Raw genomic sequence first — 25,740 nt, 5'->3', positions numbered from 1 at the left:
AGGGGGTAGGATAAGGACTCCACTGCAGAAACCCGATCTGCACAGAGTGAGAAAAGAAGCGTCTGGGAGTGGTAAGTCCCCATAAGGGGCATTTGGGGTTGGGGCCAGCAGTTTGGATCTGCTGATCCCTCAAGATCATCCTCGGAGTCCTCATTTGCAGCCACCTGGACCTGGAACTGGCACGGCAAAAAGTAAAACAAACAGCATCCCTACCTTCTGCCCTGGTTAGCACGAGGGACAGGGCTTCAGATGTCGGGATGTGTCCAGCCAGATGTTAGGATTGCTCTGCCCAGATCCAAACCCATGTCTCAAAATAACAGTTTGCTGAAAATAATGTCTGCATGATCCAAATGACATTTTCAGTGGTTTCTGCTCTCTTCCTATAGCTGCATAACTGGGTTTGTGTTGATTGCTATAATCAACTGGCCTGCTGCAAAGATGTTGTTGTCGTTTAGTCGTTTAGTCGTGTCCGACTCTTCGTGACCCCATGGACCAGAGCACGCCAGGCACTCCTGTCTTCCACTGCCTCCTGCAGTTTGGTCAAACTCATGTTAGTAGCTTCGAGAACACTGTCCAACCATCTCGTCCTCTGTCATCCCCTTCTCCTTGTGCCCTCCATCTTTCCCAACATCAGGGTCTTTTCCAGGGAGTCTTCTCTTCTCATGAGGTGGCCAAAGTATTGGAGCCTCAGCTTCACGATCTGTCCTTGCAGTGAGCACTCAGGGCTGATTTCCTTAAGAATGGATGGTTTGATCTTCTTGCAGTCCATGGGACTCTCAAGAGTCTCCTCCAGCACCATAATTCAAAAGCATCAATTCTTCGGCAATCAGCCTTCTTTATGGTCCAGCTCTCACTTCCATACATCACTACTGGGAAAACCATGGCTTTAACTATACGGACCTTTGTTGGCAAGGTGATGTCTCTGCTCTGCTGCAAAGATATCTGAAGCTTTTAGATAGTTGACATAAGACTATAAGAAGAGGCCTCTGCTGGATCAGGCCAAAGGCTCATCTAGTCTAGCAGCTTGTTCTCATGATGGCCAATGAGATGCCTATGAAAGGCATATTTTCACTGGGGACATACTGATCCTGTTGACTGCATAAAACGCCCTTTTCAAAAACAGAATCTGCCTAAATTAGCTCACAGAACATCTTGAACTTCATGTAATAGCTTATAGCTTATTCTGATATATGGCTTCATCTTTTGTTTTAGAATTGACCACAGAACAATACAGTTGGCCTAATCTGGTTTTTCTTTTTTAAAAAACCACGTTTAAAGGCACTATTAATATGTGTTTCCTGCAATGTAAGAACATGTGCTTTTTCCTTCTGTAATTTGACCAAAAAAAATTGTGCTTAATTGCTTCATTAAGTTCATTTGCATTCACTGAAATGCAATTAATAAAAGTCTTATTAAATTTTACAAGCCATTGTGCAGGAAACAAAAAGAAGGATATGAAATTAATCCCAGAATTAAGTTTACACAGTAGGATTGCTATTATTGAGTTTTCATTACAGTAGTTTGTAAAACTTCGCCTATGACTAATGTGTGTAGGTTCATTATTAGAACTAAAATTCCCTACAGGCAGAGCATGTCGAGATTAGCCTCCTGACGCCCCCAAGCGCTATGATTTCCAGCAGTTTGACTTCAAACCCGGTGACACTCCATTGTCTCTCAAGGCAGACAGTTGCCAAGAATACATATGGTCAAAAGTTCTGCTTCAACCTTAGCTAAGCCACTTCCTTTATGCATATATTAGTGTCTGGTTTTCCTTATTTAGCTTCTACTGCTTTTTGTATTTGCTTTATTTCAGTTAGATATTAGCAATTTCATCCAATTTTGCTCTCAGTTGACTTTCAGTAGCAGTACTATTTCTAGGGAGAGGAAAATTTATGAAATATAGGGGGTAAAGACTCATAAGATACAGGTCGAATCAAGCCACACGTTGCATTGCTTTATTTGATAACCGGAATCTTGAAATAACAGTGACTTAGTTTCAAAATATGGCTGTGCACTCAGTTATCGTCTGTAAACAACTCTTCGAAGTCTGTCGTTGTAGTCAAATATTTTTTTCGCTGTGGCTGTTGAGATGTCTCTTCCATGCTTACCCAAGCTAATGCCTGAACAAAAACTGATGTTTTCCGCCTTCCTGTCCCTCCCCAACCCCCTGCCCCTGAAGCATGATACAAAGGAGCCATTCACTAAACAGAGGCTGTGAAATTCTGAAAGTCTTTTTCTTTCTTTTGTTTTTGCTTCTTGGACACAAATTGGAAATGTGACCTTGCTTCTCCCCGCCTCCCCAAATAATTGCTAATGTACAGTTTCAGAGCTAGGAATCCTAACGATAAAGGGGCTGGTCAATTAAGCAGGCGCTTCACTTCACTCTGCCACTTAAAACTAATGATAGGCGTCGCCTCCCTAGGGCAACAAGTTGAGGGAATGACAAGAGCTCAGTCCGCAGAGAAAATATCTAGGTCAATTTAGAGGGCTGTGTGAGTGTAACTTGAGAAAAGAGCATTGAGCCTGCAGTGAAATGATATGTGGAATGTGAGCAAATGCCCCTACTTACTAGGCAGCATTTGTGAAGGGGTGGGAGGCTTATTCTCTACCCACCCCCATCCCACTGCAGCAGCCTCCCTCTCCTCTGCTTTATGCCTTGGCACCTGCAGCAATTTTTTCTTTAAAAAGAGCCGCTCCTTAGAATTGTACGGAACCACAGGGCCCATCTCATCCAACCCCTTGCAATGCAGGAATATTTTGCCTAACGGGGGGCTCAAACCCATGACACTGAGAATAAGTGCCTTGTGCTCTACTGACTGAGCTATCCACCAATTCTCTAGCAAAATAGCAAACCAGTTTGACTTCCCAGGAAAAATCGAGCCCTATGCCACTCACCACCCATAGGGTGGCTGAGCGAGGTGCAGTCAGTTTGATGCAGCCCCAAAGTGAACATAACCTCAACAGGACATAATTTCTCAGAAAGTTTCCTATACAGTGGTACCTCGGGTTACATACGCTTCAGGTTACATACGCTTCAGGTTACAGACTCCGCTAACTCAGAAATAGTACCTTGGGTTAAGAACTTTGCTTCAGGTTGAGAACAGAAATCGTGCAGCGGCAGCAGGAGGCCCCATTAGCTAAAGTGGTACCTCAGGTTAAGAAAAGTTTCAGGTTAAGAACGGACCTCCAGAACGAATTAAGTTCTTAACCCGAGGTATCACTGTACAGAGTATCTTTGGCACGCTTTTGCAGCTCTCTCTCTCTCAATCTGTCTCTCTCTCTGCTGACTTGGATCCATATATAATTCACATATAAGGCCGATCTGATGGATTGTAAATATTCTGTTGCACTTCCTCTTCACTTATTTCAGCAAGTGTCCCTCAAGTTAAGCTGATATTTCACTCCAAGAGCACAGCACACTTGCGCTTCCTGTTGCCTGACCGAAAGTCCACTTGTATATGCAAATACAAAGGGGGGCTTGAAAGGTAAACAGATTAGAAAAGGAGGAGGAAGGGATGAAAACAGGGAGCAAGAACATGTGGATATGCCAAACATTGCACACCTGCAAAGAAGGGTGTGCAGCATCATAAATCACATGCTGGGGAAATAGGGAGTTGAACTCCATGTAACATATAAATATTTAGTTTGTTTCATACAGGCTTCTTCAAGGACAAGTGTCTAAATGAATCCGGTTGTAGAATGTGACATTATATCCATAGATTTCTGAATGCATTCACTACAGGTTTGTGTCACTTCTTTTTAAAGTAATGAGTTTATCACGGCAGAAAAGGGGGAAAAATGTACTTTGAGTATACGGTATTGTTGCTGTCTGGATGGGTTTTTTTTTCTTGTTTGGGGTTCTTTGTGTTGTTAATTGATAATTTCATGTATCAATATTTTGAAAAGGAATAAAAATAATGATTAAGGCATGGAAATGTGTGTGTGCGCGTATAAAAAAGGAATGCAGCAAAACAGAAGGAGCACTCCAAGACATTATCAAGCAAGTCAAAAGGTGTGATCAAAGACACGATGACATGCTAGCGCCTGTGCTTCTTTTCTCATGAATGTTAGATCAGTGCAGGCTGTGGGAAAGAACAGAAAGAGGTCAAATTTTAACTTACAAGTTAAACCAGAACTTGGAAGTTTTCACTTATATCCTATGCAGCTTCGCATACAAGCGCTATTTATTCATTTACCATACTTACCATATTCATAGCCCTGCCTATACCACAAAGCCAATCAGAAGGTCGGCAGTTCAAATCCCCACGACGGGGTGAGCTCCCGTTGCTCGGTCCCAGCTCCTGCCAACCTAGCAGTTCGAAAGCACCTCAAAGTGCAAGTAGATAAATAGGTACTGCTCTGGCGGGAAGGTAAACGACGTTTCCGTGTGCTGCTCTGGTTCGCCAGAAGCGGCTTAGTCATGCTGGCCACATGACCTGTACACCATCTCCCTCGGCCAGTAAATCAAGATGAGTGCTGCAACCCCAGAGTCGTCCGCAGCTGGATCTAACAGTCAGGGCTTTACCTTTATACCCAAATATTCCAGGGCAGAAACGCATAGTGGGAGCAGTGCTTTTCCCCCCAGGGGGTACTCAAGACTAGGGGGTACCTAGTTTCTGGCACTTCTTTTTTTTGTCAAAAAGTGTGGCACTTAATGTAACAACTTCATAGTGAGTACCGGCACCTACTTTTCTACAAAAGGAAGCACTGGGTGGAACTCAAATCCTTCACAGAAGAGCATTTAGCCATAGAGCTATGACTATAAGAACGGGTTTGTTTCTTTGCTGTTTTTTAAAGCAGATTTTGGAATGATTCTCTTACCTGAACAAAGACAGAATAGGTCCCACAAAGTATCCTCTTTAGCTCCGCAATCACTTTCAGAAAGCAGATCAACATTTGGAGGCCGCTAAGAGCTATCAGAATAGAAAACAAAATGATGTTCCACTCCACTACATAGGCAGGTTCGGAGCATTCGGACCAGGAGGCGTGATCCGTGAGGTAGCTATCAGAGAAACAGCAGCATAAAGAAGTTAGAAGCTATTATTGTAGATTTACCTCAAGGCCTGTCAAGTTTGGCAGGCAGGGGAAGTTTCAGTCCCCATTCAGAGCTATAGCCACATGACTCCCCATCTTCTCATCCATCTTTGAGGCTATTTCAAAGAAAGAAACTGAGCCAGACTTCCTTTTCTAAATCTAACCATGCTTCTAGCCCTGTGAACTAGCCATGGTGACGATACTGCTTCCTTCCACCTCAGTTCCTCTCCCAAATGTGGCTCCTGTGAAACATGTTGCCTTTGTCCCCTGCATTTCTGGAGCTGCTTTCTAGAGATGTGAGGGATGTTATTCCCCATTAGAGTTTCTACATCAATAGTGGGTGGTCAGGGCCAGCCCTATCATTAGGCAGAATGTGGGCAATTGCCTAAGGCGGCAGTTGCTGGGAAGCAGCAGTGCCTGCCCTCTAGTCAATCCATTCTATTGGAGATCAGAGCTATGGATTTGGCCTACACTCCTCAAACTAGCCTGCTGATCTCAGGTGCACTGGAAGTCATTATCCCATTGCTGGTGATGAAGTAGGATTCGACTACCAGCTTTTGTCCATGGGAAGGGAGGTACCATCTTCTCCTTTGCCTCAGGCAGCCAGATGTCTTGCGCTGGCTCTGTGGATGGGCTACCAGGGACAGAGGGGTCCCTACTGTAATGTTGCCTCAAAGCACAGTTTCTCCCCATGTGACCAGATAGCAGCCATTCATTTCTATGGGAAGACATGCAGGCATGCACTAAAGGGCACCATTAGTGCATGGGCTAAACCCCCACATGCACTGAACGAGAAGCAGTTTTTGCCTTTTCAGATTGTCTTCCTCGTTCCATCGAACTCCATGGGACATACTGAAAACTAACCTGGACCCTAACGGCAGGCCCCTACACCTCGTGCAAAGGCACCAGCATTTTACTGCGAATTTCTACTAAGATACACGTTTTTGCAAGCAATTTGCCCTAGTAGAAAGCATTTTCCTATGTTACTTTTACTAATATATATGCACATTTGACTCTATATTTCAAAAGATGGGTGTTTGGATTTTACATCCCGCTTTATCACTACCTGAAGGAGTCTCAAAGCGGCTAACATTCTCCTTTCCCTTCCTCCCCCACAACAAACACTCTGTGAGGTGTGTGGGGCTGAGAGACTTCAAAGAAGTGTGACTAGCCCAAGGTCACCCAGCAGCTGCATGTGGAGGAGCGGGGAATCGAACCTGGTTCACCAGATTATGAGTCTACCACTCTTAACCACTAGACCACACTGGCTCTCTCTGTGTTTTGTTCTGGTGTTTTGGAGGCTGGTTCAAAGCTGCCCCTTAGAGACAGCAATCTTTCTTTCTTTCTTTCTTTCTTACCGTCCTGCAGTGTCTTTGAAGGCATACTCCCAGCCAGCGGAGGTTCTGCAGTATGGGCCCTGCACTAAACCCAAAGTAGATATGATCAGGCTGTATCCAGAGAACGCGATGCCTAGCAGGGCAAGCACAACTGAAATGAAGCGCTGCATTAAAGAGAGCACAGTGTTATCTTTATGACAGTGAAGGAATTCCATCGCTTCAGTTTCCTGATAAAAGTGTGTGTGTTTTTTCTACCCAATACTTAGATGAACTCAGCATAGAAAGTGTTCCGTAACTTGAAGAGCCAGGGGGAAGGGGGTGGGAGAGGAAAATAGCAATAATCTTTAGCACAGATTAAGAATGAATGTTGTTGGCAGGCAATGTCTCAAAATAGCATAATCTGTTATAATAATACACTTCTACTTTGTTGGAACTGGTGGAGGAATGCTATCACTACAATAGAAGCAAGCTGCAAGAAAGGGGGCATTGTCTGAACAAAGTTTGCTGGGGGGGAGTTACGCTGATAGCCTCTGTAATAAAAAATTTAAGGTCATATATATATATATTAAATGTTCATAAATGTGCCAACCAAGCACGTACATAGATATGTGGACCACATGTCTGGAGCAGCACAGGAAGACCGTCCTGAAACCGTTTTGACTCCCAGACTCACCAAATGTTTTCTCTGCAAGGAGGGAGGGGGTGAGGGAACCTTCCCATTGCCTCAGGAATTGGGTAATCACCATCGCAAAGGAATGGCCAGACTACCAGGAAAGGCAATCAGATAAGGCATTATCAGTTAACCTGGCAGACAGGAAAAACAACAACATTCAGATTTCTGTTGTAGACCGCCTTTTCTATGATGTAGGTATGATGTTTGTGGGGGGTGGTCTTGGGTTACACCCCTTCTGTGATGTATGTATGGAGGGGTGGTTTTGAGCTCCAGGGCAGGGAATTTAAAATGTCTATATAAGGGCAGGCACACCTTTGTCCTGGGTCCTCCTCCTTTCCTGCGTGTGATGGGAGCACCCTGTTGCAACAGCTTTAATAAAAATCAGGCTTACTAGCTGCTTTGCTTCTCAATATTCTCTGGTTGGCCCCTGTTATTTTCTCCTACTGATGGAGAACCTACAAAGGATTCTATAAAGGGCTCTTGTATGCCCCATAAGGGAATAAGGGCAGATTTTGTTTGTAACACCTCTCAGATGGATTTGCTGTCAACATTCTCAATATGGGTGCTGGTTTTAGGGGGGGGAGCAGGAGTGTAGCGTGGGGGGGCGGAGACAGCTGCCAGGGCAATTGCTGGGCTGGGATCGAAGGGCGCTTGGCTGCTGCATCCAGCTCACTCTGCCCTCACCACAGAATGAATGCTCAATAAATAGCCAAGGCCATCTAATCTCCCAGCAAGCTTTGTGCAAACAAGTCAGGATGAATGCTCAATAAAACAGGTTGTCTGGAAGCAACGTGTGATTCACCCCACAGTGATGAGCGTTTGAGGCCGGAAGAAACTGGCAGGAATCCCAGAGTATCTCATACAAAAACAAAAACGGAAAAGGTTTCCGTCAATTTGAGAGCAGTGAGAGCACTTCTTCCTGTTGTTGTTTTTCACCCCAGGAGGAGCTGTGGAGATCAGAGGTAGCCTTGTTCTTTTTCCTCTCCGGTACAGAGTAAGGAAGGAGATGGGAGCAGAAGGGGTCAAAGGAAGTTTTCGGCACAAATGCCGTGTGTGGAAGCAAGATACGCACCCTGTAGGTCCTGGTGCAGCTTTCACTTGGGCAGCATTTTTGGAAGGTGTCTCGGTCCAGGAATATTAAAAGTGCTGCCAGCATAAGCATCTGGAAAGGCAGGAGTGGAAGTCACAGAGGATACGGTATCCAATAATATCACATTCTTGTAGACTCTATAAAAGGCATAGGCAAACTCGGCCCTCCAGATGTTTTGGGACTACAACTCCCATCATCCCTAGCTAACAAGGCCAGTGGTCAGGGATGATGGGAATTGTAGTCTCAAAACATCTGAAGGGCTGAGTTTGCCCATGCCTGCTCTATAAGCTAGAATTGTAGCATGTGTCTCCAGAAAGCTCTACGATTTGTTGTGTTTTTATATTGACTAGAGCAGCCTTTCTCAACCTTTGGGTCCCCAGATGTTGTTGAACTACAACTCCCATCACCCCTAGCTAGCAAGGCCAGAGCTCAGGGATGATGGGAGTTGTAGTGCAACAACATCTGGGGACCCACAGGTTGAGAACCGCTGGACTAGAGGTTGCCATCTCTGCTCACTTGCGAACAACCCCCCCCCATCTCTCTGCTACACCACTTCCCCACTCCTCTCCACCCACTGAACCCCAGCTTCCTTCCCTCACAGTTTGTTTAATTTTTAGAGAAATGATTTGTGAAACCACTTCCCACCTTCCTTTAAACACTGCTCCAGCAACATTTAATGGAAGGTGGGAGCAAGACTTCTCTGAAGCATCCCCGCATTCCATTAAACAGCACTGGAGCAGTGTTTAAAAGAGGATGGGAAGCTCTTCAGATGGCTGAGGTGTGCCCCACCCCCCTTTCCATTAAACGTTGCTCCTTCCTCAGCAGCTTACCTGGACTTCCTGCCACCTGTGCTGCTTCCTTGCTTGCTTGCCTGCCTGCCATTCTCTTGCCACGCTGCAGTTGATATGGCCACCTATTGGTAGGCATATGAACTACAGTGTGATGCTCACAAAAATATAGTATTCTATAGAGGGATATTATGAGCCGCCAGTGGTAAATTATGCCCAAAACGGTTGTATAAAAATTATATTATAAATCAATTTTGATCAGATAGTGCTGAACATCTAATCTTCACAAAGTTAAAGTGTCTTTCCCAAATAAATGAGTAACCATAAACAGTTCCCTTGCAGCTAAAAAATTTGGAGATTAAAAATCTCTCTCCTTTTGGAAAATAAACACTGGCTTCCAGTTGTGTCTAGCAGGTCCAATCTGTAATGTATGATATATTAAAAGGAAAAAGTAGATTTTGCTACAATATCCATCTAGGAACCTAGGAAACTGCTTTATAAAGAGCCAGACTATTGGTCTATCTAGCTCAGACTTGCACACTGCTTGGCAGCAGCTCTGAAAGCTTTCAGGCAGGATTATCTCCCAGCTCTATCTGGCCAAGGATTGGAACTGGGATTTTCTGCATAAATAGCAAATGCTCTTCCATTAAGCTATGCAGTTCGAAAGTACGTCAAAGTGCAAGTAGATAAATAGGTACCGCTCTGGTGGGAAGGTAAACGGCGTTTCCGTGCGCTGCTCTGGTTCACCAGAAGTGGCTTAGTCATGCTGGCCACATGACCTGGAAGCTGTACGCCGGCTCCCTCGGCCAGTAAAGTGAGATGAGCGCCGCAACCCCAGAGTCGGCCACGACTGGACCTAATGGTCAGGGGTCCTTTTACCTTTTACCTCCTCTATACTGAGGGGAATACAAAGGATAGTCACCATGAAGTCCCATTGAAATCCATTTGACTTAATTTAACAACCTAAGTCCTGATCTTACTTACTTAGAAGGCAGTCCTGCTAATTTCAAAGGGGCGCATTTTCCAATAAGCACGGTTGCCTTATGTAACTCTACACTGAGCTGCTCTGATTTTGAATTCAATCGTATAAACACTTAGAAATACATAAATGAATAAAGGAAGCACTTTGTTTGGTATTCAGTCCAACAAACACTGGCTACCATAGTCATATCATCTGCCAGTTCTCATTAGTTCAAGCCCATGTCATACATATTGAGATCACACTTATATTACTCTAGAGTAGGATGGAAGGCTCTGCCAATTTTGGTTTTCTCAGTTTTCCATTTTTTCCCCAGTTTAAAGTTAAATTCTCCACATTTCTGCCACCATTTGCAGGGTGATGGTGGTTTTTGCTTTTTTTTGTTTTTTAAAATCCTTATAAAAATGATCAGCATTTTAATGTGACTTATTCCTAATAAATATCTTTTTGCCCTGAACATATGGGATACAGCAATTTCTGAGCATCTCAGCAGACACAGGAGAGCAAATAAAGGCATAGCGAATAGAGACACCTTCCAAGAAACGTGGACCCCTTTCTTTAACTATGTTAATGGCCCAAATAATCAAAACTTTGTTATACCAAACTGCTTAGTATTCTCAGTGGAGGGAATACATTAAGTAACATGCTTGAACACTGAATGTGTAAGTTTATGTTTAAAGTCAATGGCTAGAACAAACAACATTAGATGTACTGCTGGAGAAGTGGCTCCTGCATTTGAATTTGTTTAAAGACCAATAAAAAATTGTATGTAACTTTGAATAACATACATTTTTTTTTTGCAAGCAATTTCCCCTGATATAATGCATTTTGTACATTATGTTCACTGACATATGCACACTTTCCCCTAATATATTTGTAAAAATATTAGTTTACAAATGTATCACAAAATTTGAATAAGTGAGAATTTTGGAAGGCGGCTCTGTTTCGGTTCTCATATTATTCTAGAAAATGCAGATTTGATCGATTCGGCTTTAAATGCGAAATGAATTTCTCCTCCATCCCTCCTCTGTAGTGAATCCTTTTGTATGTTGTTGGCAAACAAGCCTATATTAAAAAGCACTTTCTTTTGGGTGGCTGTCACCCTTGATTTCAGGATCCCAATTACATTTCCTGTCTCTAAAATAAAGCCACTTCTTTTTTCTTCCCCCCATCTGCCCCTTCTGACATTGCAAGATCACACAGCAGATTAGCACCTTGTTGCAGGCATCCCTAGAGAAGCGATGGGAAAAGAAAGCAGAAACCACACTTACCATAATACCAGAGAAACAGATTCCTTCAAAATACCACACATAGTTGGTGAGATTGTTGCTGGAAGCATACAGAGCTTTCCCATCAGGAAAATAGAGCAGGATATTTATAACAATGCTCCAAAGTGCTAGGGGGATTAACAGGCAACTGAGGCAGCCGCCACACTTTTGTAAGCCCATCTCAAAAGGGCAGAGAAGGTGGTGGCCAATTCTTCCTGCCAAGTTGTCAAACGTCTCAACTTTCTTGCTTCAACTGAGTCATTTCGCATTGACAAGAACCCGGTTGCTGGGATATGATTCTTCTCAAACAAGCTCAGTGCCCAGCAAATAAAAGCTTTGTGGTTCGTAGAACAATAGGCAAATGCCACTGGCTGGAGTTCTTGTCATATCCTTGAAAGGAGGGGAGGGTGTTCCTCTGAGGAAATTCACCTCTAAAAGGAATTCCGACTCAAACCTCAGTTGCGCTTCGGAAGACAGGGGACTCAGTAAAGAAAAAGCGCTTTATATGAATTATAACACTATGACACCAGATGGTGCTGTGGAGTCCTGTCTTTTGCCAATGGGATTTCCCTTGACAGTGGTACCTCGGGTTACATACGCTTCAGGTTACATACACTTCAGGTTACAGACTCCGCTAACCCAAAAATAGTACCTCGGATTAAGAACTTTGCTTCAGGATGAGAACAGAAATTGTGTGGCAGCGGCGCAGTGGCAGTGGGAGGCCCCATTAGCTAAAGTGGTGCTTCACGTTAAGAACAGTTTCAGGTTAAGAACAGACCTCCGGAACAAATTAAGCACTTAACCTCAGGTACCACTTTATGAAGTTTACAATGCATTTAACGGAATCGCTTTTTTTGATGTGTCTAGATCCAGCCAGGGGCATAGGAAGGGGGGTGCGGGGTGGTCTGACCCGGGTGTCATCCTTGAGGGGGGGTGACAAAATCCCCCCTGGGCACTGATTGCCCTGCCGATCACACACACACACACACACACACACACACACCGGTGCATGGCATGTGCACTGCTCTGGGCAGAGCTGTCAACGTTTTCCCTTTTGTAAGGGAAATTCCCTTATTCCGAATAATATTCCTCACAAGAAAAGGGAAACATTGACAGCTATGGCTCTGAGTGCCCCAGTGGCTAGTTCCACCACTGGATCCAGCCATGGTTTCTCCAAAAATAAAAGAAAAACAGGACAGGGTTATGTATGTAAAGGTAAAGGGACCCCTGACCATTAGGTCCAGTCGTGGCCCACTCTGGGGTTGCGGCGCTCATCTCGCTTTATTGGCCGAGGGAGCCGGTGTACAGCTTCCAGGTCATGTGGCCAGCATAACTAAGCCGCTTCTGGTGAACCAGAGCAGCGCACGGAAAGGCCGTTTACCTTCCCACCGGAACGGTACCTATTTATCTTCTTGCACTTTGACATGCTTTCGAACTGCTAGGTTGGCAGGAGCAGGGACCGAGCAACGGGAGCTCACCCCGTCGCAGGGCTTTGAACCGCTGACCTTCTGATCGGCAAGTCCTAGGCTCTGTGGTTTAACCCACATCGCCACCCGCGTCCCAACAGGGTTATGTAGGTAGGACCAATTGACTGCCTGCTTTTCATTTTCCATAGCAGCATGCAATTGGGTTGGCATTTAACTGAGCTTGGCGCCTCAAGCTCCCCCGGAAAACATGCCCTCTTGCCAGATGCACCAACGCTGTATCAGGTACAGTAGATTAGGACGCCAAACCAATTCTCTTCTTTACCTTGGTGCTGCTTTGTGAGGATGAGGCTCCAAGTTGGCTCCAAGTTTCCAGAGAGCTGGGTGAGCACCCGGAATAAGGAGTTGATGTTTACATGCCTCTGCATCCGAAAAGACGTCTTAGCCCATCCCCAAACATTATCCCACCTTCCCACTCGCAGTGACTGTCCCATTTCAGATGCAGTAGCATTTGTCTCCATTTCAAAGAGGTTTGGGTTTTTTTGTACTTTAATATGTGATACCCATAAGAACAAATAACTGCTCAGGAGCCAGTGTGGTTGAGAGCGGTAGTCTTGTAATCTGGGGAACCGGGTTCATGTCTCCGCTCCTCCACATGCAGCTGCTGGGTGACCTTGGGCCAGTCACACTTCCTTGAAGCCTCTCAGCCCCACTCACCTCACAGACTGTTTGTTGTGGGGGAGGAAGGGAAAGCAGAATGTTAGCCGCTTTGAGACTCCTTAAAGGGAGTGAAAGGCGGGATATCAAATACAAACTTCTTCTTCTTTTTCTTCTAAGCAGGTGATGGGTAATACTGTATTGGTCTGAATATAGGCTGCACTCCCCTCCCCCCCCCCCCCAAATCTGGCTTGTATAAAACCTGAGTGAGGTTTATAATCATGTACTTCTAGGTAGAGAAGCCATGATTTAAAATGAGATATTGGGACCCACGTAGGGCTTTGGGATACTTCAGAATTTTATTTTTTTTTTTGTAAAAGAATCACCTCTCCTTCTCGACAGGTATCACTTGTTGCTTGGTGAGTTATTTCATTGCTGGACAGGACTAGAGGTTGAATGTAGCTTTTGGATTGTAAAAAAGCACTGGCTGGTGTCAATGTTTCCCTTTTTTAAAGGGAAATTCCCTTATTCCGAATAGGATTTGCCTTTAAAAAAGGGGAAAGTTGGCAGCTATGGTGCCAGAGCTTTATGGTACATGTTTTCCTTTCAAAAAGATCTTGTTTTGGGGGGGGGGTGCAGCATATATTTGGAGGTCTCTTATATTTGGACCAGTTTGGTACCTCTTCCTGAAACCCTGTCATTCAGAGCCGAATAGACAGCACTAGGTTAGGTGAACAACTAGTTTGACCAAAGGCTGGGTCTTCCACGCACCAGGGTGTGGCAACCTGTTTCAGGTGGCATTATGAGGAAAGGATAGCTGCAGACAAGAGTTCGTGTGTGAAAAGTACAACAAGACTTTTTACTGGCTCCAGCATTTGGGCTCAACTTTAGGCAACAAAAATCATCTCATACCTGGTAGATGGCATCTTTCTATGTTCTTCCTAACCTGTTTTCACAAAAACGTTGAACAATTTCAATTCCGGTATCGAAATATAGGATGAACTTTTTTTTCTTGAAGACAAAAACAGAATTCAGTGTACTGCAGTTCTAAATGCAGATGTGTGGGAATAAGTTGAGGGAGGGCTATCATTTAACTGAGTACCGTATTTTTCGCTCTATAAGATGCACCAGACCAAAAGATGCACCTAGTTTTTGGAGGAGGAAAACAAGAAAAAAAATATTCTGAATCTCAGAAGCCAGAACAGCAAGAGGGATTGCTGCACAGTCAAAGCAGCAATCCCTCTTGCTGTTCTGGCTTCTGTGATAGCTGCACAGCCTGCATTCGCTCCTTAGGATGCACACACATTTCCCCTTACTTTTTAGGAGGGAAAAAGTGAGCCTTATAGAGCAAAAAATACGGTAAGTTCCTTTTCTTAGTGGGGATGCAGTTTTGTTTGTTGAAACATGACTACTGATTTCAGACGGCATGCGGGTGCTAGTAACATGATGTTTATCAAATAGGATATACAGCTCTTTGGCAGGGCTCTAAGTGTAGGCCTGCAGCGGGGTTCCTCCCACCCCAGAAAAGTTGTAAGAAAGGAGTTTGGCTTGTACTTGGTATGCAATGTCTGAAGACCACACCATTTGTGTGCTGCTTTTCCACAGCTCACAGTGGCTTTCCACAGGCAAAAAATGATAACCATAGATTGCGCATGCCAAACAGAAGACATGTCTTCTGCTTTTGCTGGATTGCTATTTAACAGACATCTAAGAAAAAGCAATGCCTGTTTCTCAACTGTCCCTTAGTGTTGCAATAGTTACAGCTACATTCCCATAAATGAGTAGTTTCCTAGTTGTTGTTGCTTGCCGAGGGAGTTGAATAACCTACCTGCTGACTGAAACCAAATTATTTGATCAAAAGCAATTCATTTGCCAGACATGAGGTTTTTGTTCTGAAAGGATTTAGAGCTCATCAGTAGGCGTTAAGTCATTGCCATCATTTCATGCTAGTCTCTGCTCGCATAAGAAAGCCAAAAAGATTTTCGTCATGACTTATAAAGATCACTTCCAGTTTTGCACTAACTGCAAATCAAGGGTGCAAGAGGATATCTTCTTACAGTGAGGAGAGATGAAAGACAAGGAACACGTGTACACTGCAAACATAAGATGGTTTTATACCGCTTAACTACAAAGGTTTCTTCAAAGAATGCTAGGAATTGTAGTTTGTTAGTTATTTCAGTAGTGGAACTGCCCCCTCAGGAGGTTGTGGGCTCTCCTTCCTTGGAGGTGTTTGATGGTCATCTGTCATGGATGCTTTAGTTGAGATTCCTGCATTGCAGGGGGTTGGACTAGATGACCCGCAAGGTCCCTTGCCAACTCTGCAGTTCTTTTTTAATTTCACTTACTACAGAGATGCAATAGCTTCTAATTTTAGTGCACGAGCTGACTTTCTCTTTAGCGATTTCCTTGCAGCGCTTCATGTGGTCTATTTCCGGTGCCAATTCGTTCATAACCTTCTCAGATCTGTATATTTAACTGTGAATTTTGTTCGGCAGTGAAATGAATCTCTGTGAAAGACGTGAAAAGAAAGAAAACACACGTGGGGGTTGTGGGGTTTTTTTTATTGTTACTGTTATGGATCACCGTCATCTTAATTTTCGAACCCAATCTTTTTAAAGTCGAATCTCCCTCACTCCTTCCCACCTTGACGTCATCTTACTTCCTTCTTCTATAGGAAGATACAATGTTCAAGGAAGCAGCCTCTCTGCTCCTTAGGTATGCACTTCCCAAATATATCTCTATATCCAGAAAGGATAAATAATACAACTCAAGCCCTAATTCCATGGCTTTCCGTGGAATGTGTGAAGACAGAGACTGTGGGAAGGAAGGTGGAGAACGCATGCCAGCCCTGACCTCAACTCCACTTCTGACTTCAACACACCGAGCGCAAAGGTCTGGAGTTTATTCTAAGTGCATTTGGCTAAACATACTTGGAATCTTCCCCATGCTTAAGAATGCAAGCAAGGCAGGGGTCTCAGCTTAGAATCCCACTTCAGACCTTTGCATCTGAAAATTGCTTCCATGGTGGTGGGAAGTGGAGCTCATGTACTCAACTCTGCTCCTTCCCCAGGTTCATTTTGAACACCTGAAGGAGGAGATATATGACACGCCCCTAACATGGGTATAGGCAAGGGGGCAGGGGGGGCACTTGCCCCCCTCCTAAATGAAGTAAATAAATAAAAATACTCTACTAAAAGTAGGAACCGTAGAAAGGTCAACAGATTTTTCTGAGCGCTTGGGGTAAAAACAAAAAGTAATTTAAAACATTTCATTCCGAATCTGCTAGACAGAGCCAGACAGAGGATGGTGACAGGTGTCCCTGCCCCTCCCTGACATAAATCCTGATTATGCCCATGAACCCTAATAAAATGAGTCCAAGCTTTTACTGGTACCATTACTCAGCTACAGCTCCTAGTGCTGTCATTTGAAGCAATAGACGTCTTGTTGGGGGAAATCAATTTACACATGAAAAATAGAACATTGGAAATCATCCGATTAATGATGGAAAACAGTATAATATATGCTAACAACACAATCCTATACATGTCTACTCAGATGTAAATTTCACTGAGTTCAGTAGGGCTTACTCCCAGTTACGTGGGTTCAAAGTTGCAGCCTAAATGATCCATCGGTCTACGCTTACACAGCTAACAGTATACTTACATTTCTGTAACATAAAAGAGCTCAAAGGGGATCTGGCACAATATACTTTTTTTAATTGCCGAGTTACGTGCTAGAAGTTTTTAAACAATGCTATTCGGGAACAACGTATGTGACATGAACAGAGTACATATGCTATATAAAACAAGTGCTAAGAATGTGAGTTTTGTCTCAGTTCAAAAAAATACAGGAATAATTACAGTGAAGTATGAGAAGTTTTCAACCCATTTCCAAGTCCAAGCGTTTTAGCATGGGCAGGTCTGTAAAAGATTAAAAACACACATTTGATAAATACATGAGAGCAATAGCCCAGAATCCAAAACCCTTATCCATTTATACAATATAGGCAGCCCAATGCAGAGTTCACTGAATTCAAGGTCAATTTCAATGGATCTTGACTCATTTTCAGAGCTGATGCACTGATCTGAATGGGGGCAACTCCCCTTTGCTAGATCGCCTGTTGTGATACCAATTTTAGTGTTGGCATCCTTTGGTAGAGTCTGTCATTCACACAGAAAATACTGGGTCTTCTTCCTTGTGTGATGTTTCTCACTCCTATACAACAAGATTTCAGTTGATTGACCATCAGATGTTCCCATGAAAGGGAGAAAATGATAGTCACTCAAGGACCAAAGGAACAATAAAGGTAAAGGTACCCCTGCCCGTACGGGCCAGTCTTGACAGACTCTAGGGTTGTGCACCCATCTCACTCAAGAGGCCGGGGGCCAGCGCTGTCCGGAGACACTTCCGGGTCACGTGGCCAGCATGACATCGCTGCTCTGGTGAGCCAGAGCCGCACACGGAAACGCCGTTTACCTTCCCGCTAGTAAGCGTTCCCTATTTATCTACTTGCACCCGGGAGTGCTTTCGAACTGCTAGGTTGGCAAGCGCTGGGACCGAACAACGGGAGCACACCCCGCCGCAGGGATTCGAACCGCCGACCTTTCGATCGGCAAGCCCTAGGTGCTGAGGCTTTTACCCACAGCGCCACCCGCGTCCCCAAAGGAACAATACTTGGAAGTAAAATGGGTAGTAGATACTCCTTATGAGACCAGAAGATTATAAAACTAAATATGGCAGTAAAAGCTCTGGTGACCAAATCATTTAGAAAGTTTGGGAGGAAATTAACATGATGGGACACTTGCACACATTCTCATATTTTCATATGAGCAAATCCCACTTATGTAACATTATGCAACATTTGGGAAAGGCATACTGTCATGCAGTGTTCTTCAACCTTGGGTCCCCAGATGTTGTTGGACTACAACTCCCATCATCCCCGACCTCTGGTCTAAGCTGGCTGGTGATGACGGGAGTTGTAGTCCAACAACATCAGGGACCCAAGGTTGAAGAACACTGCTCTCATGCCAAAGCTAAGAGCCACAATCCAAGATAGCACTGAAAATACATCACTGCGCTGAAATCTATGGGTTGTGTCCAGATATGTCACACTCAGAGTAGAATCATTGGTACAAATGGTCATGACCGACGGAAGTCAATTGAATTCAGTGTGTCTACTCCAAACATCACTTGGTCAGATGCAACCCTATAAACATGAATGCACTCACCTCTATTTTGGATTGTGGCCAAGCATTTTTAAGTCACACTGAAGCTGCTTGGGAGTGTCTTAAGCACATGCCCAACTCTCTTGAGCAGCAACACTCATTTGGTTGGGGCCCACAAGCCGGATCGATTCTGTGCTGCAAAACCAATTAGTAGTGTTTGGTTCTTTTTGATGTCTGTTTCGCTGCGTTATAATTGTTAACATTTTATTGGATTTACATTTTTATGGTACGGCTGCTTTGGGGGCATTGCCCAAAAGGGACCTATAAATGCAATAAATATAGAAATAGACTTTGTATTCGCTTGTCCAGACACGAATTTCCTAATGACACAGACATAATGGCCATCCTTGGCTTGCTGAATCAGCTCGTAAAGTGTCATGGGCAGTTTCTGTGGGATCAAATAACCCCAAAAATACTTGTTGAAAGCTTTGGGTAGCCTTTAAACACACTTACCTCTTTGTGAACGTGGCACGCGGCACATGCACCTCCGAGACAGCCCCTTATTATGTGAATGGTACAGATAATTATTTCGATGCCGCTCAGAATAAGCAGGATGGCAAACAGGGTCACGTTCCAGGTAACAATGTGGCTTGGCTCATGGCACAGGTACCTATTGAAAACAATCACAATATTAATTTGTAGCTGTGGAAGTGGGGGGAAGGTGCCACAACAACAACAACAACAACAAATTATTCTAAATAAATTTAATAGCCTTTGTCCCCGTTTAATATTTTGAAGATATTTGCTCCCTATTCCTGCGCTGCCGTGAATATACAGTGCTTTTTCAGACAGGGAGGAAGGGAGAGAGAAAAACAGCAGTCAGAAAATCTCCTCACAACACAGTTTTTCCTCCCTGGAGAGGCACTGTCTGCATCTAGAAATAGACAAATCTGTCACTTTTTATTTCTTTCCGTTTCTTGTTTTTTCAGTCTTAAGTTCGGTTCTTCACATTTCTGCGTCAGTTTGCAATTTCTAAAAAAAAGTCCTCCTGAAAATTGATCCGAATTTTAATACTCAAACAGTGGCACCTTGGTACTTGAACGGCTTGGCTCCAGAATAAATCAGCTCCCAAATGCCACAAACCCGGAAGTAAGTGTTCCAGTTTGTGAATGTTTTTTGGAAGCCGAATGTCCGACATGGCTTCTGCGACTTCCGATTGAGTGCAGGAAGCTCCTTCAGCCAATCGGAAGCTGCACCTTGGTTTTCGAACAGTTTCGGGAGTCGAACGGACTCCTGGAATGGATTAAGTTTGAGAACCAAGGTACCATTTGGTATATACCGTATTTTTCACTCTACAGGACGCACGTTTTCCCCTCCAAAATTGAGGGGAAATGTGTGTGCATCCTATGGAGCAAATGCAGGCTCCTTAGCTTCAGCGATAGCAACGCTAAGCCTCCGAAGCGCAGAGGGAGCACTCCCTCCGTGCTCCAAAGGCTTTGCGTTGCTTTCGCTGAAGCCTGGAGAGCGAGAGGGGTGGGTGCGCACCGACCCCTCTTGCTCTCCAGGCTTCAGGGAGAGGCTGCACGTGGCTATGGCTTCTTTAGCCCTGCGCAGCTTCTCCCGGGAGGGAGAGGTTGCATGGGGCTAAAGAGGAAACCAAAGCAGCCAGCAGGATCCATCCCGCTGGCTGCCTTGGCTTGTGCCATAGCCGTGCGCAACCCCTCCGGCAGGGAGAGGTTGCGCGCATCCTGTACGCTGCTCTTTGGGGCGGGGGGGGGGGAATAAGATTATTTTTCTTGATTTCCCCCCCTAAAAACTGGGTGCACCCAATGGTCCGGTGCGCCCTATGGAGCGAAAAATACGGTACATTTTTGTACGCTCCCCCCCCAAAAAAACCCACACATTCTTGGACGCAATCTTCCCTAATGCATTCTCGTACCCAAGTTTATTCATTTGTGTGCACCAGGGTTTCCCAAACTTGGGTCTTCAGCTGCTTTTGGACTACAAGTCCCATCATCCCTAGCTAGCAGGACCAGTGGTCAGGGATGGTGATGAATGACAGGATGCAATATACTACTTCAGTGGTTCTCAAAGGGTGTCTCAGGAGAGTATGACAAGAGGGGTGGGAAGATTCAAGGGCAATCACAGAAACACTTAAACAATTCATTTGTGATGATGAGGAAATGAAGGTTTGTTTATCTCAAATTAAACTTAATATAAAAGATTACCCAGCAAAAGCCAAGTCACACCTCTCATTGAATCTGTAAAAGGTAAAAGTAAAGGTACCCCTGCCTGTACGGGCCAGTCTTGACAGACTCTAGTGTTGTGCGCTCATCTCACTTAAGAGGCCGGGAGCCAGCGCTGTCCGCAGACACTTCCAGGTCACGTGGCCAGCGTGACAAGCTGCATCTGGCGAGCCAGCGCAGCACATGGAACGCCGTTTACCTTCCCGCTGGTAAGCGGTCCCTATTTATGTACTTGCACCCGGGAGTGCTTTCGAACTGCTAGGTTGGCAGGCGCTGGGACCGAACGACGGGAGCGCACCCCGCCACCGGGATTCAAACCGCCAACCATGCGATCGGCAAGTCCTAAGCGCTGAGGTTTTACCCACAGTGCCACCCGCGGCCCACAAAAGCCAAGTCACACCTCTCATTGAATCTGTATGCATACTTAAAGCATGCATACACACACACACACACACACACACACACACACACACACACACAAACACACTGTATTTTTCTGTGAATAAGATGCCCCCTATTTTTTGGGACTCAAAATTAAGAAAATGCACTATGCACTATCCATGTATAAGACGATCGCTTATTTTAAACTTCAAAAATACACAGAATATTCTTATACACGGAAAAATATGGTATGGAAACAGAAAGAGAGAGAGATTTTCCTTTTTCAATGTATTTCTCATCAATAAAAATTTCAGTGTGGCGCAAGCAAATTTTCATTCTGAAAGTGTGGATCAGGAAAAAAAGTTTGAGAACCACTGTAGTACTTAATAATCAAAACCTCCAGGCCGTTTACATAAAATATACCTTTAAAATGCCAATATAATCAGACAAGATAGTCTTAAAAAATCAAAATAAAACCAGCAACAGAGACATAATAGACTCTGATGCCTGGGCAGTAGGCAAAGGTGTTTCAGCTCCAGCACTCATCATTCTCAGTCCACACGGCTGGTTGCCCAAGATGATGACTGTTGCAGTCAAAAAGTCACCCTGCCCCTGCAGTCTGCCACAGGAAAGCTTACATACCCTCCATGAGTGTTTAAGAACGGATAGCACCCGCTGTGGTCATCAGTGCAATAACAGTAAGGTCTTTCGGCCAAGGCCAAAGCTGAAATGATGAAGCAGTATCCAGCACCGAGAATCCCAACAGCGGCCACCACGACTGATGCCAGCAGCTACAATATGAAAGTGGAAAGAATGGAGTCAGGGGAGGCTGGTCTGTTAAGGCAAATGGGGTATTGCCCCACCACTCCAGTCTGCCCTCAGCCAGTCCCATCTCCTTGCCTTCTTGCTTAAGAAATAGTCCGGGATGTGGTTCTGGTTGTCAGGTTCCTCCTAATCAGTCCAAGTGTAGAACTCAGTAGGGAAGAGGACATTAGAAATGGTTGGCTCTGCCTGCCATTGGCTCTGGCGCCACCTAGTGTTGGCCTCCTTGCCTTCCACGTAACCAGCTGCGATGGGTACCCACCACCAGTGAAAGGAATGAACAGCCTCCTCTGAGTTTCTGATTGGGTCTCATATTTAAATGACTGGCAAAGGGAAAAGGCTCACTTACTGCGCAGTTTCTCCCATAGTGCTCGTGGGGAAAGCATCCATGGAAACACCCCTCATTTTCGAGTCCAATGAGCACAAATGCCGGGATCAACACCTAGGTTTAATTTTAAAACAAACAAACAAACAGTTGTGTTGCAAACAATTATATTAGATCAGCGATTGTACAGTGGTACCTCGGGTTAAGAACTTAATTCATTCTGGATGTCTGTTCTTAACCTGAAACAGTTCTTAACCTGAGGTACCACTTTAGCTAATGGGGCCTCCCACTGCTGCCGTGCCACTGCCGCACGATTTCTGTTCTCATCCTGAAGCAAAGTTCTTAACTCGAGGTACTATCTCTGGGGGAGCGAAGTCTGTAACCTGAAGCATCTGTAACCTGAAGCGTCTGTAACCCGAGGTACCACTGTATCTGCATCCCACATCTCAGTATAAGTTTCTGATTAGTTTCGATCATGCCTACTAATGTGGCTCAGCTTATGTCTTGTATCCCATTTATGTCCTATTTCTTCTAGCTAATTAAACCGAAAGATTTTTTGCAGTTGCCCAATATCAGACCACCGTAATTAATGGATTTGACTTCATCTCCTGAGTCAAACCATTGGTCCATCTAGTTCAGTGCTGTCAACACTGACCGGCAGCTGCTCTTCAAGGCTTCAGGCAGAAGTTTCTCCCAGCCCTACCTGAAGCTGCCAGGGATTGAATTTTGGACCTGCTGCCACCAAGCTGCAACCCTCCCTGTGTCATGTGTAGTACTTCTGTTTCCATTGTAAAGACAGATAACCGGCTGTATTTATTTAAAAGTGTCAACGTACCAATTCAAGCTTGCTAGCCAATGGGCTACAGGCTAAATCAAATATGGCCTAATTTGAAATTAAACTATTCCACTTCTTCCACCTCCTTCATTTGCCCCTCTCCATCACTGCACAAGGGAGAGGTGGCTGCTGAAAAAACTATCCGGCTGAATCAGCTGAGAGGGGATGTTTAGGTCTTGTCATAACGATGTCATGAAATACAGTAGAAGGGATTATTAGCCGACACCATCCTAGGCACCTATAATTCTAGGACAGCAGGGAGGGGTGCCACCACAGACCTGGCGTCTTGGCAGCAGCGTCACCACCAGGGACAGTGGGAGGGCAAGGTTCAGGTGCATCAACAGGGGCATTGGATTGCCCCTTTTTTTGCCATGCCCAAACAGCCTTGACCTTGCTACTGCCCCATTCCTTGGCTGCTCCAGCACACAGCTGCCCGGAGGCCATGTCTGCAGGTGCATTCTTCCCCATTGCCAGCTCCTGTAGCAAACGAAGGTTGCATACCCTCCTCCAAATGTCCTGATTTTCCAGGAACAGAACAGTCCCAAAAAAGTGAAAGCTTCTGTTTTGATCCTGGAATGTCCCTATTTTTGTCAATTGACTCTAGAAAGGCACTGTGTGTGGGTGTGTGTCTAAAAGACATCACTTTTGAGATTTGGAATATTTGGAATATTTACGTGTCAGTTTTGAAAGTGAAAGGAAGGCAGGGGGGAAAAGGGAGAACAGAGGAAAAGAGCAACTTAATCTTCTCAATACTCTGACAATATATAGTAAGTATATAGTAAGTTTTATAGTAAGTATATAGTAAGTTTTATAGTAAGTATATAGTAAGTTTTACTATATACTTCCCGCCATAAAATAGAATTCGTGCTCAGCAGGAGAAGACATCAAGTGGGTGGGTGAAATATCTTTTATTCCACTCCTTATTTCTGAATCTCCCACAACCACCTCACAGAGGCCTTCAAGGATCCTGTTCTAGGCTGTCTGGAGATCTGAATTAGAGTGCTCCTCTCAGGAGGTGGGGATACACTGCAACATTTTGTTGCAGGCCCCACTAGTATCATTCTGGTTAAACTTTCTGGTTTAACTTCAATACTTCAGCAGATGTCTTGGTGGCTTCCAAGAGGTGCTAGCCAAGACACTTTGGTCTTGACTAGAGCAACATCAGTTTAGGAGTCTGAAAGGACAGCGAAAGGACAGATCGTTCCACAAGGTCAATTTTGAAAATGGGAAAAAAAACTTGCAGTTATTTTGTTGGTTTATTGTTCTGCAAAAACTCTGAATTTTTGAAACTTAAAAAAAAGTAAACATAAAAAATAAAAATATGGCAAAGATTCCAAATCCAGTGAGGCCATGTGGAAATTTTTCTGAAACATGAAATTCAGCAGCTGAGGGAAGAGAAGCATAAGAACATCCATTGTGAGAAAGGAAACATATAGTGATTTGTTACTCACCAAGATACCTCCTCCTACAATGCCATGAAGACAGCCGACGTATCTGCTGAGGTGATTGTGTGAAGCGTATCTTATTTCTCCATTGGGAAAATAAAGCAGGATGTTTGCTACGATGCAGAGCACAGCAAGAATCAGCAGCTTGTACCCAACGTATTTAATGCATCTCCCGTAACACATGTTGCTTGCAGTTTTGTAAATGTTCTGTCAGTCGTTAGATCTGCTTGCAAGTACCTATCCAAGAGCGAAAAGGGGGAGAGAGAGCTGTGCTCATTCCTTCTTAAATACCTTGGGCTACCTAGTTACCTGGATGATTATTACACATAAGCGATGAATGGACACTGGGACTGAAGAATGTAGGACCTGGGAGAAGCACAGTCTCATTGGCCATTTCCAATCAAGCAGTTGCCAAATTGCTACAGCGCTTCAGCTGGCCTGAATTTTAACCTTATAGGAATGACTAATGGCATAGGCAATCCCACATGAAGAACAGGTTTCTAGACATAAAGGCAGCTTAAAAAAAAACCTGGAAAGGGATGAGAGGAATAAAGAAGAAATGCAATGCTCTGCTAGGAACAATATAAAATTGTTGCTTTTATGTCGAAGTGGTTTACACAGTGCTTTTTTCTGGGGGAACGCAGACCCCTAAACATTTTGTGAATCTAAGTGTGGCCTCATTGAGGGGCAGTATGTCAATATGAGTAGGAAAATGAGAGTACCCCTAAACATTTTTTTTTAAAAAAAAGCAAAGCACTGGGTTTACGACACAAAAAGGCTGGAATCGTAAAATGCCACCAAATAAACCCATTGCTGAATTTTAAAACTACAGGTGAGTGAGAAACCTTTCAGAAGGAGGACATTTATAGAGCATTGGATAACTAAATTTAAGTGAAGACTAATCACATTGATTTCAGCTGGGTTTATTACTATTCTGTCAAAGAGTTAAGGACCACAGGTTGCCTTGCTCGGATCAGACCAAAGGTCAAGCACGCTGGCTCCTACAATTGCTACTATTCCCCTTGGAAACCCAAGCAGAACATAGTGAATAATGTCATCTGTGGTTGTTTCTTTCTAACATTATTTTAGTAGATTGTTTAGTCTACCCTTCACCACAAGGTTCAAGTAATCAAAGGTATTGATGGAGTCCTGTCATTATTACACTTATGTTTTGCCTTTCCTTCAAGGAGCTCAGGGATGGCATACCTTGCTTTCCTCCTCTCCATTTTATCTTCGTAACAAGGTTTTCGTTTGGTCACGTTGAAACAGAC

General features: G+C 44.3%; 1 protein-coding gene across 1 annotated transcript; it reads right to left on the bottom strand.

Annotated features, from left to right (window-relative positions):
- Positions 1 to 1,941: 1,941 nt before the first annotated feature.
- LOC310677835 (uncharacterized protein) lies at positions 1,942 to 24,932 on the bottom strand. Its single transcript, XM_083441023.1, has 10 exons — positions 24,476 to 24,932; positions 22,214 to 22,306; positions 21,685 to 21,833; positions 18,929 to 19,085; positions 18,516 to 18,610; positions 11,173 to 11,416; positions 8,117 to 8,206; positions 6,393 to 6,535; positions 4,822 to 5,002; positions 1,942 to 4,082 (listed from the first exon to the last, which is right to left on the bottom strand). The coding sequence occupies exons 1-10, from the start codon at positions 24,650 to 24,652 to the stop codon at positions 4,068 to 4,070; spliced, it is 1,344 nt and encodes a 447-aa protein (XP_083297149.1). The 5' UTR covers positions 24,653 to 24,932; the 3' UTR covers positions 1,942 to 4,067.
- Between the last annotated feature and the right edge of the window lie 808 nt (positions 24,933 to 25,740).

Source organism: Podarcis tiliguerta (genome assembly GCF_965153285.1).
Source record: "Podarcis tiliguerta genome assembly, chromosome: 5".
NCBI classification, from domain to species: Eukaryota; Metazoa; Chordata; class Lepidosauria; order Squamata; family Lacertidae; genus Podarcis; species Podarcis tiliguerta.
This window is presented reverse-complemented; position numbering and strand designations above follow the sequence as displayed.

Excerpts from the sequence above, each read along its gene's own strand:
- LOC310677835 (XM_083441023.1), bottom strand. The coding sequence starts at position 24,652 with ATGTGTTACGGGAGATGCATTAAATACGTTGGGTACAAGCTGCTGATT. Across the intron at positions 19,086-21,684 it reads TTCTTAAACACTCATGGAGG|GTACCTGTGCCATGAGCCAA; the intron begins GTATGTAAGCTT and ends TGTTTTCAATAG. Across the intron at positions 11,417-18,515 it reads CACTCCCAAGCAGCTTCAGT|CAAGAAAGTTGAGACGTTTG; the intron begins GTGACTTAAAAA and ends ACTCAGTTGAAG.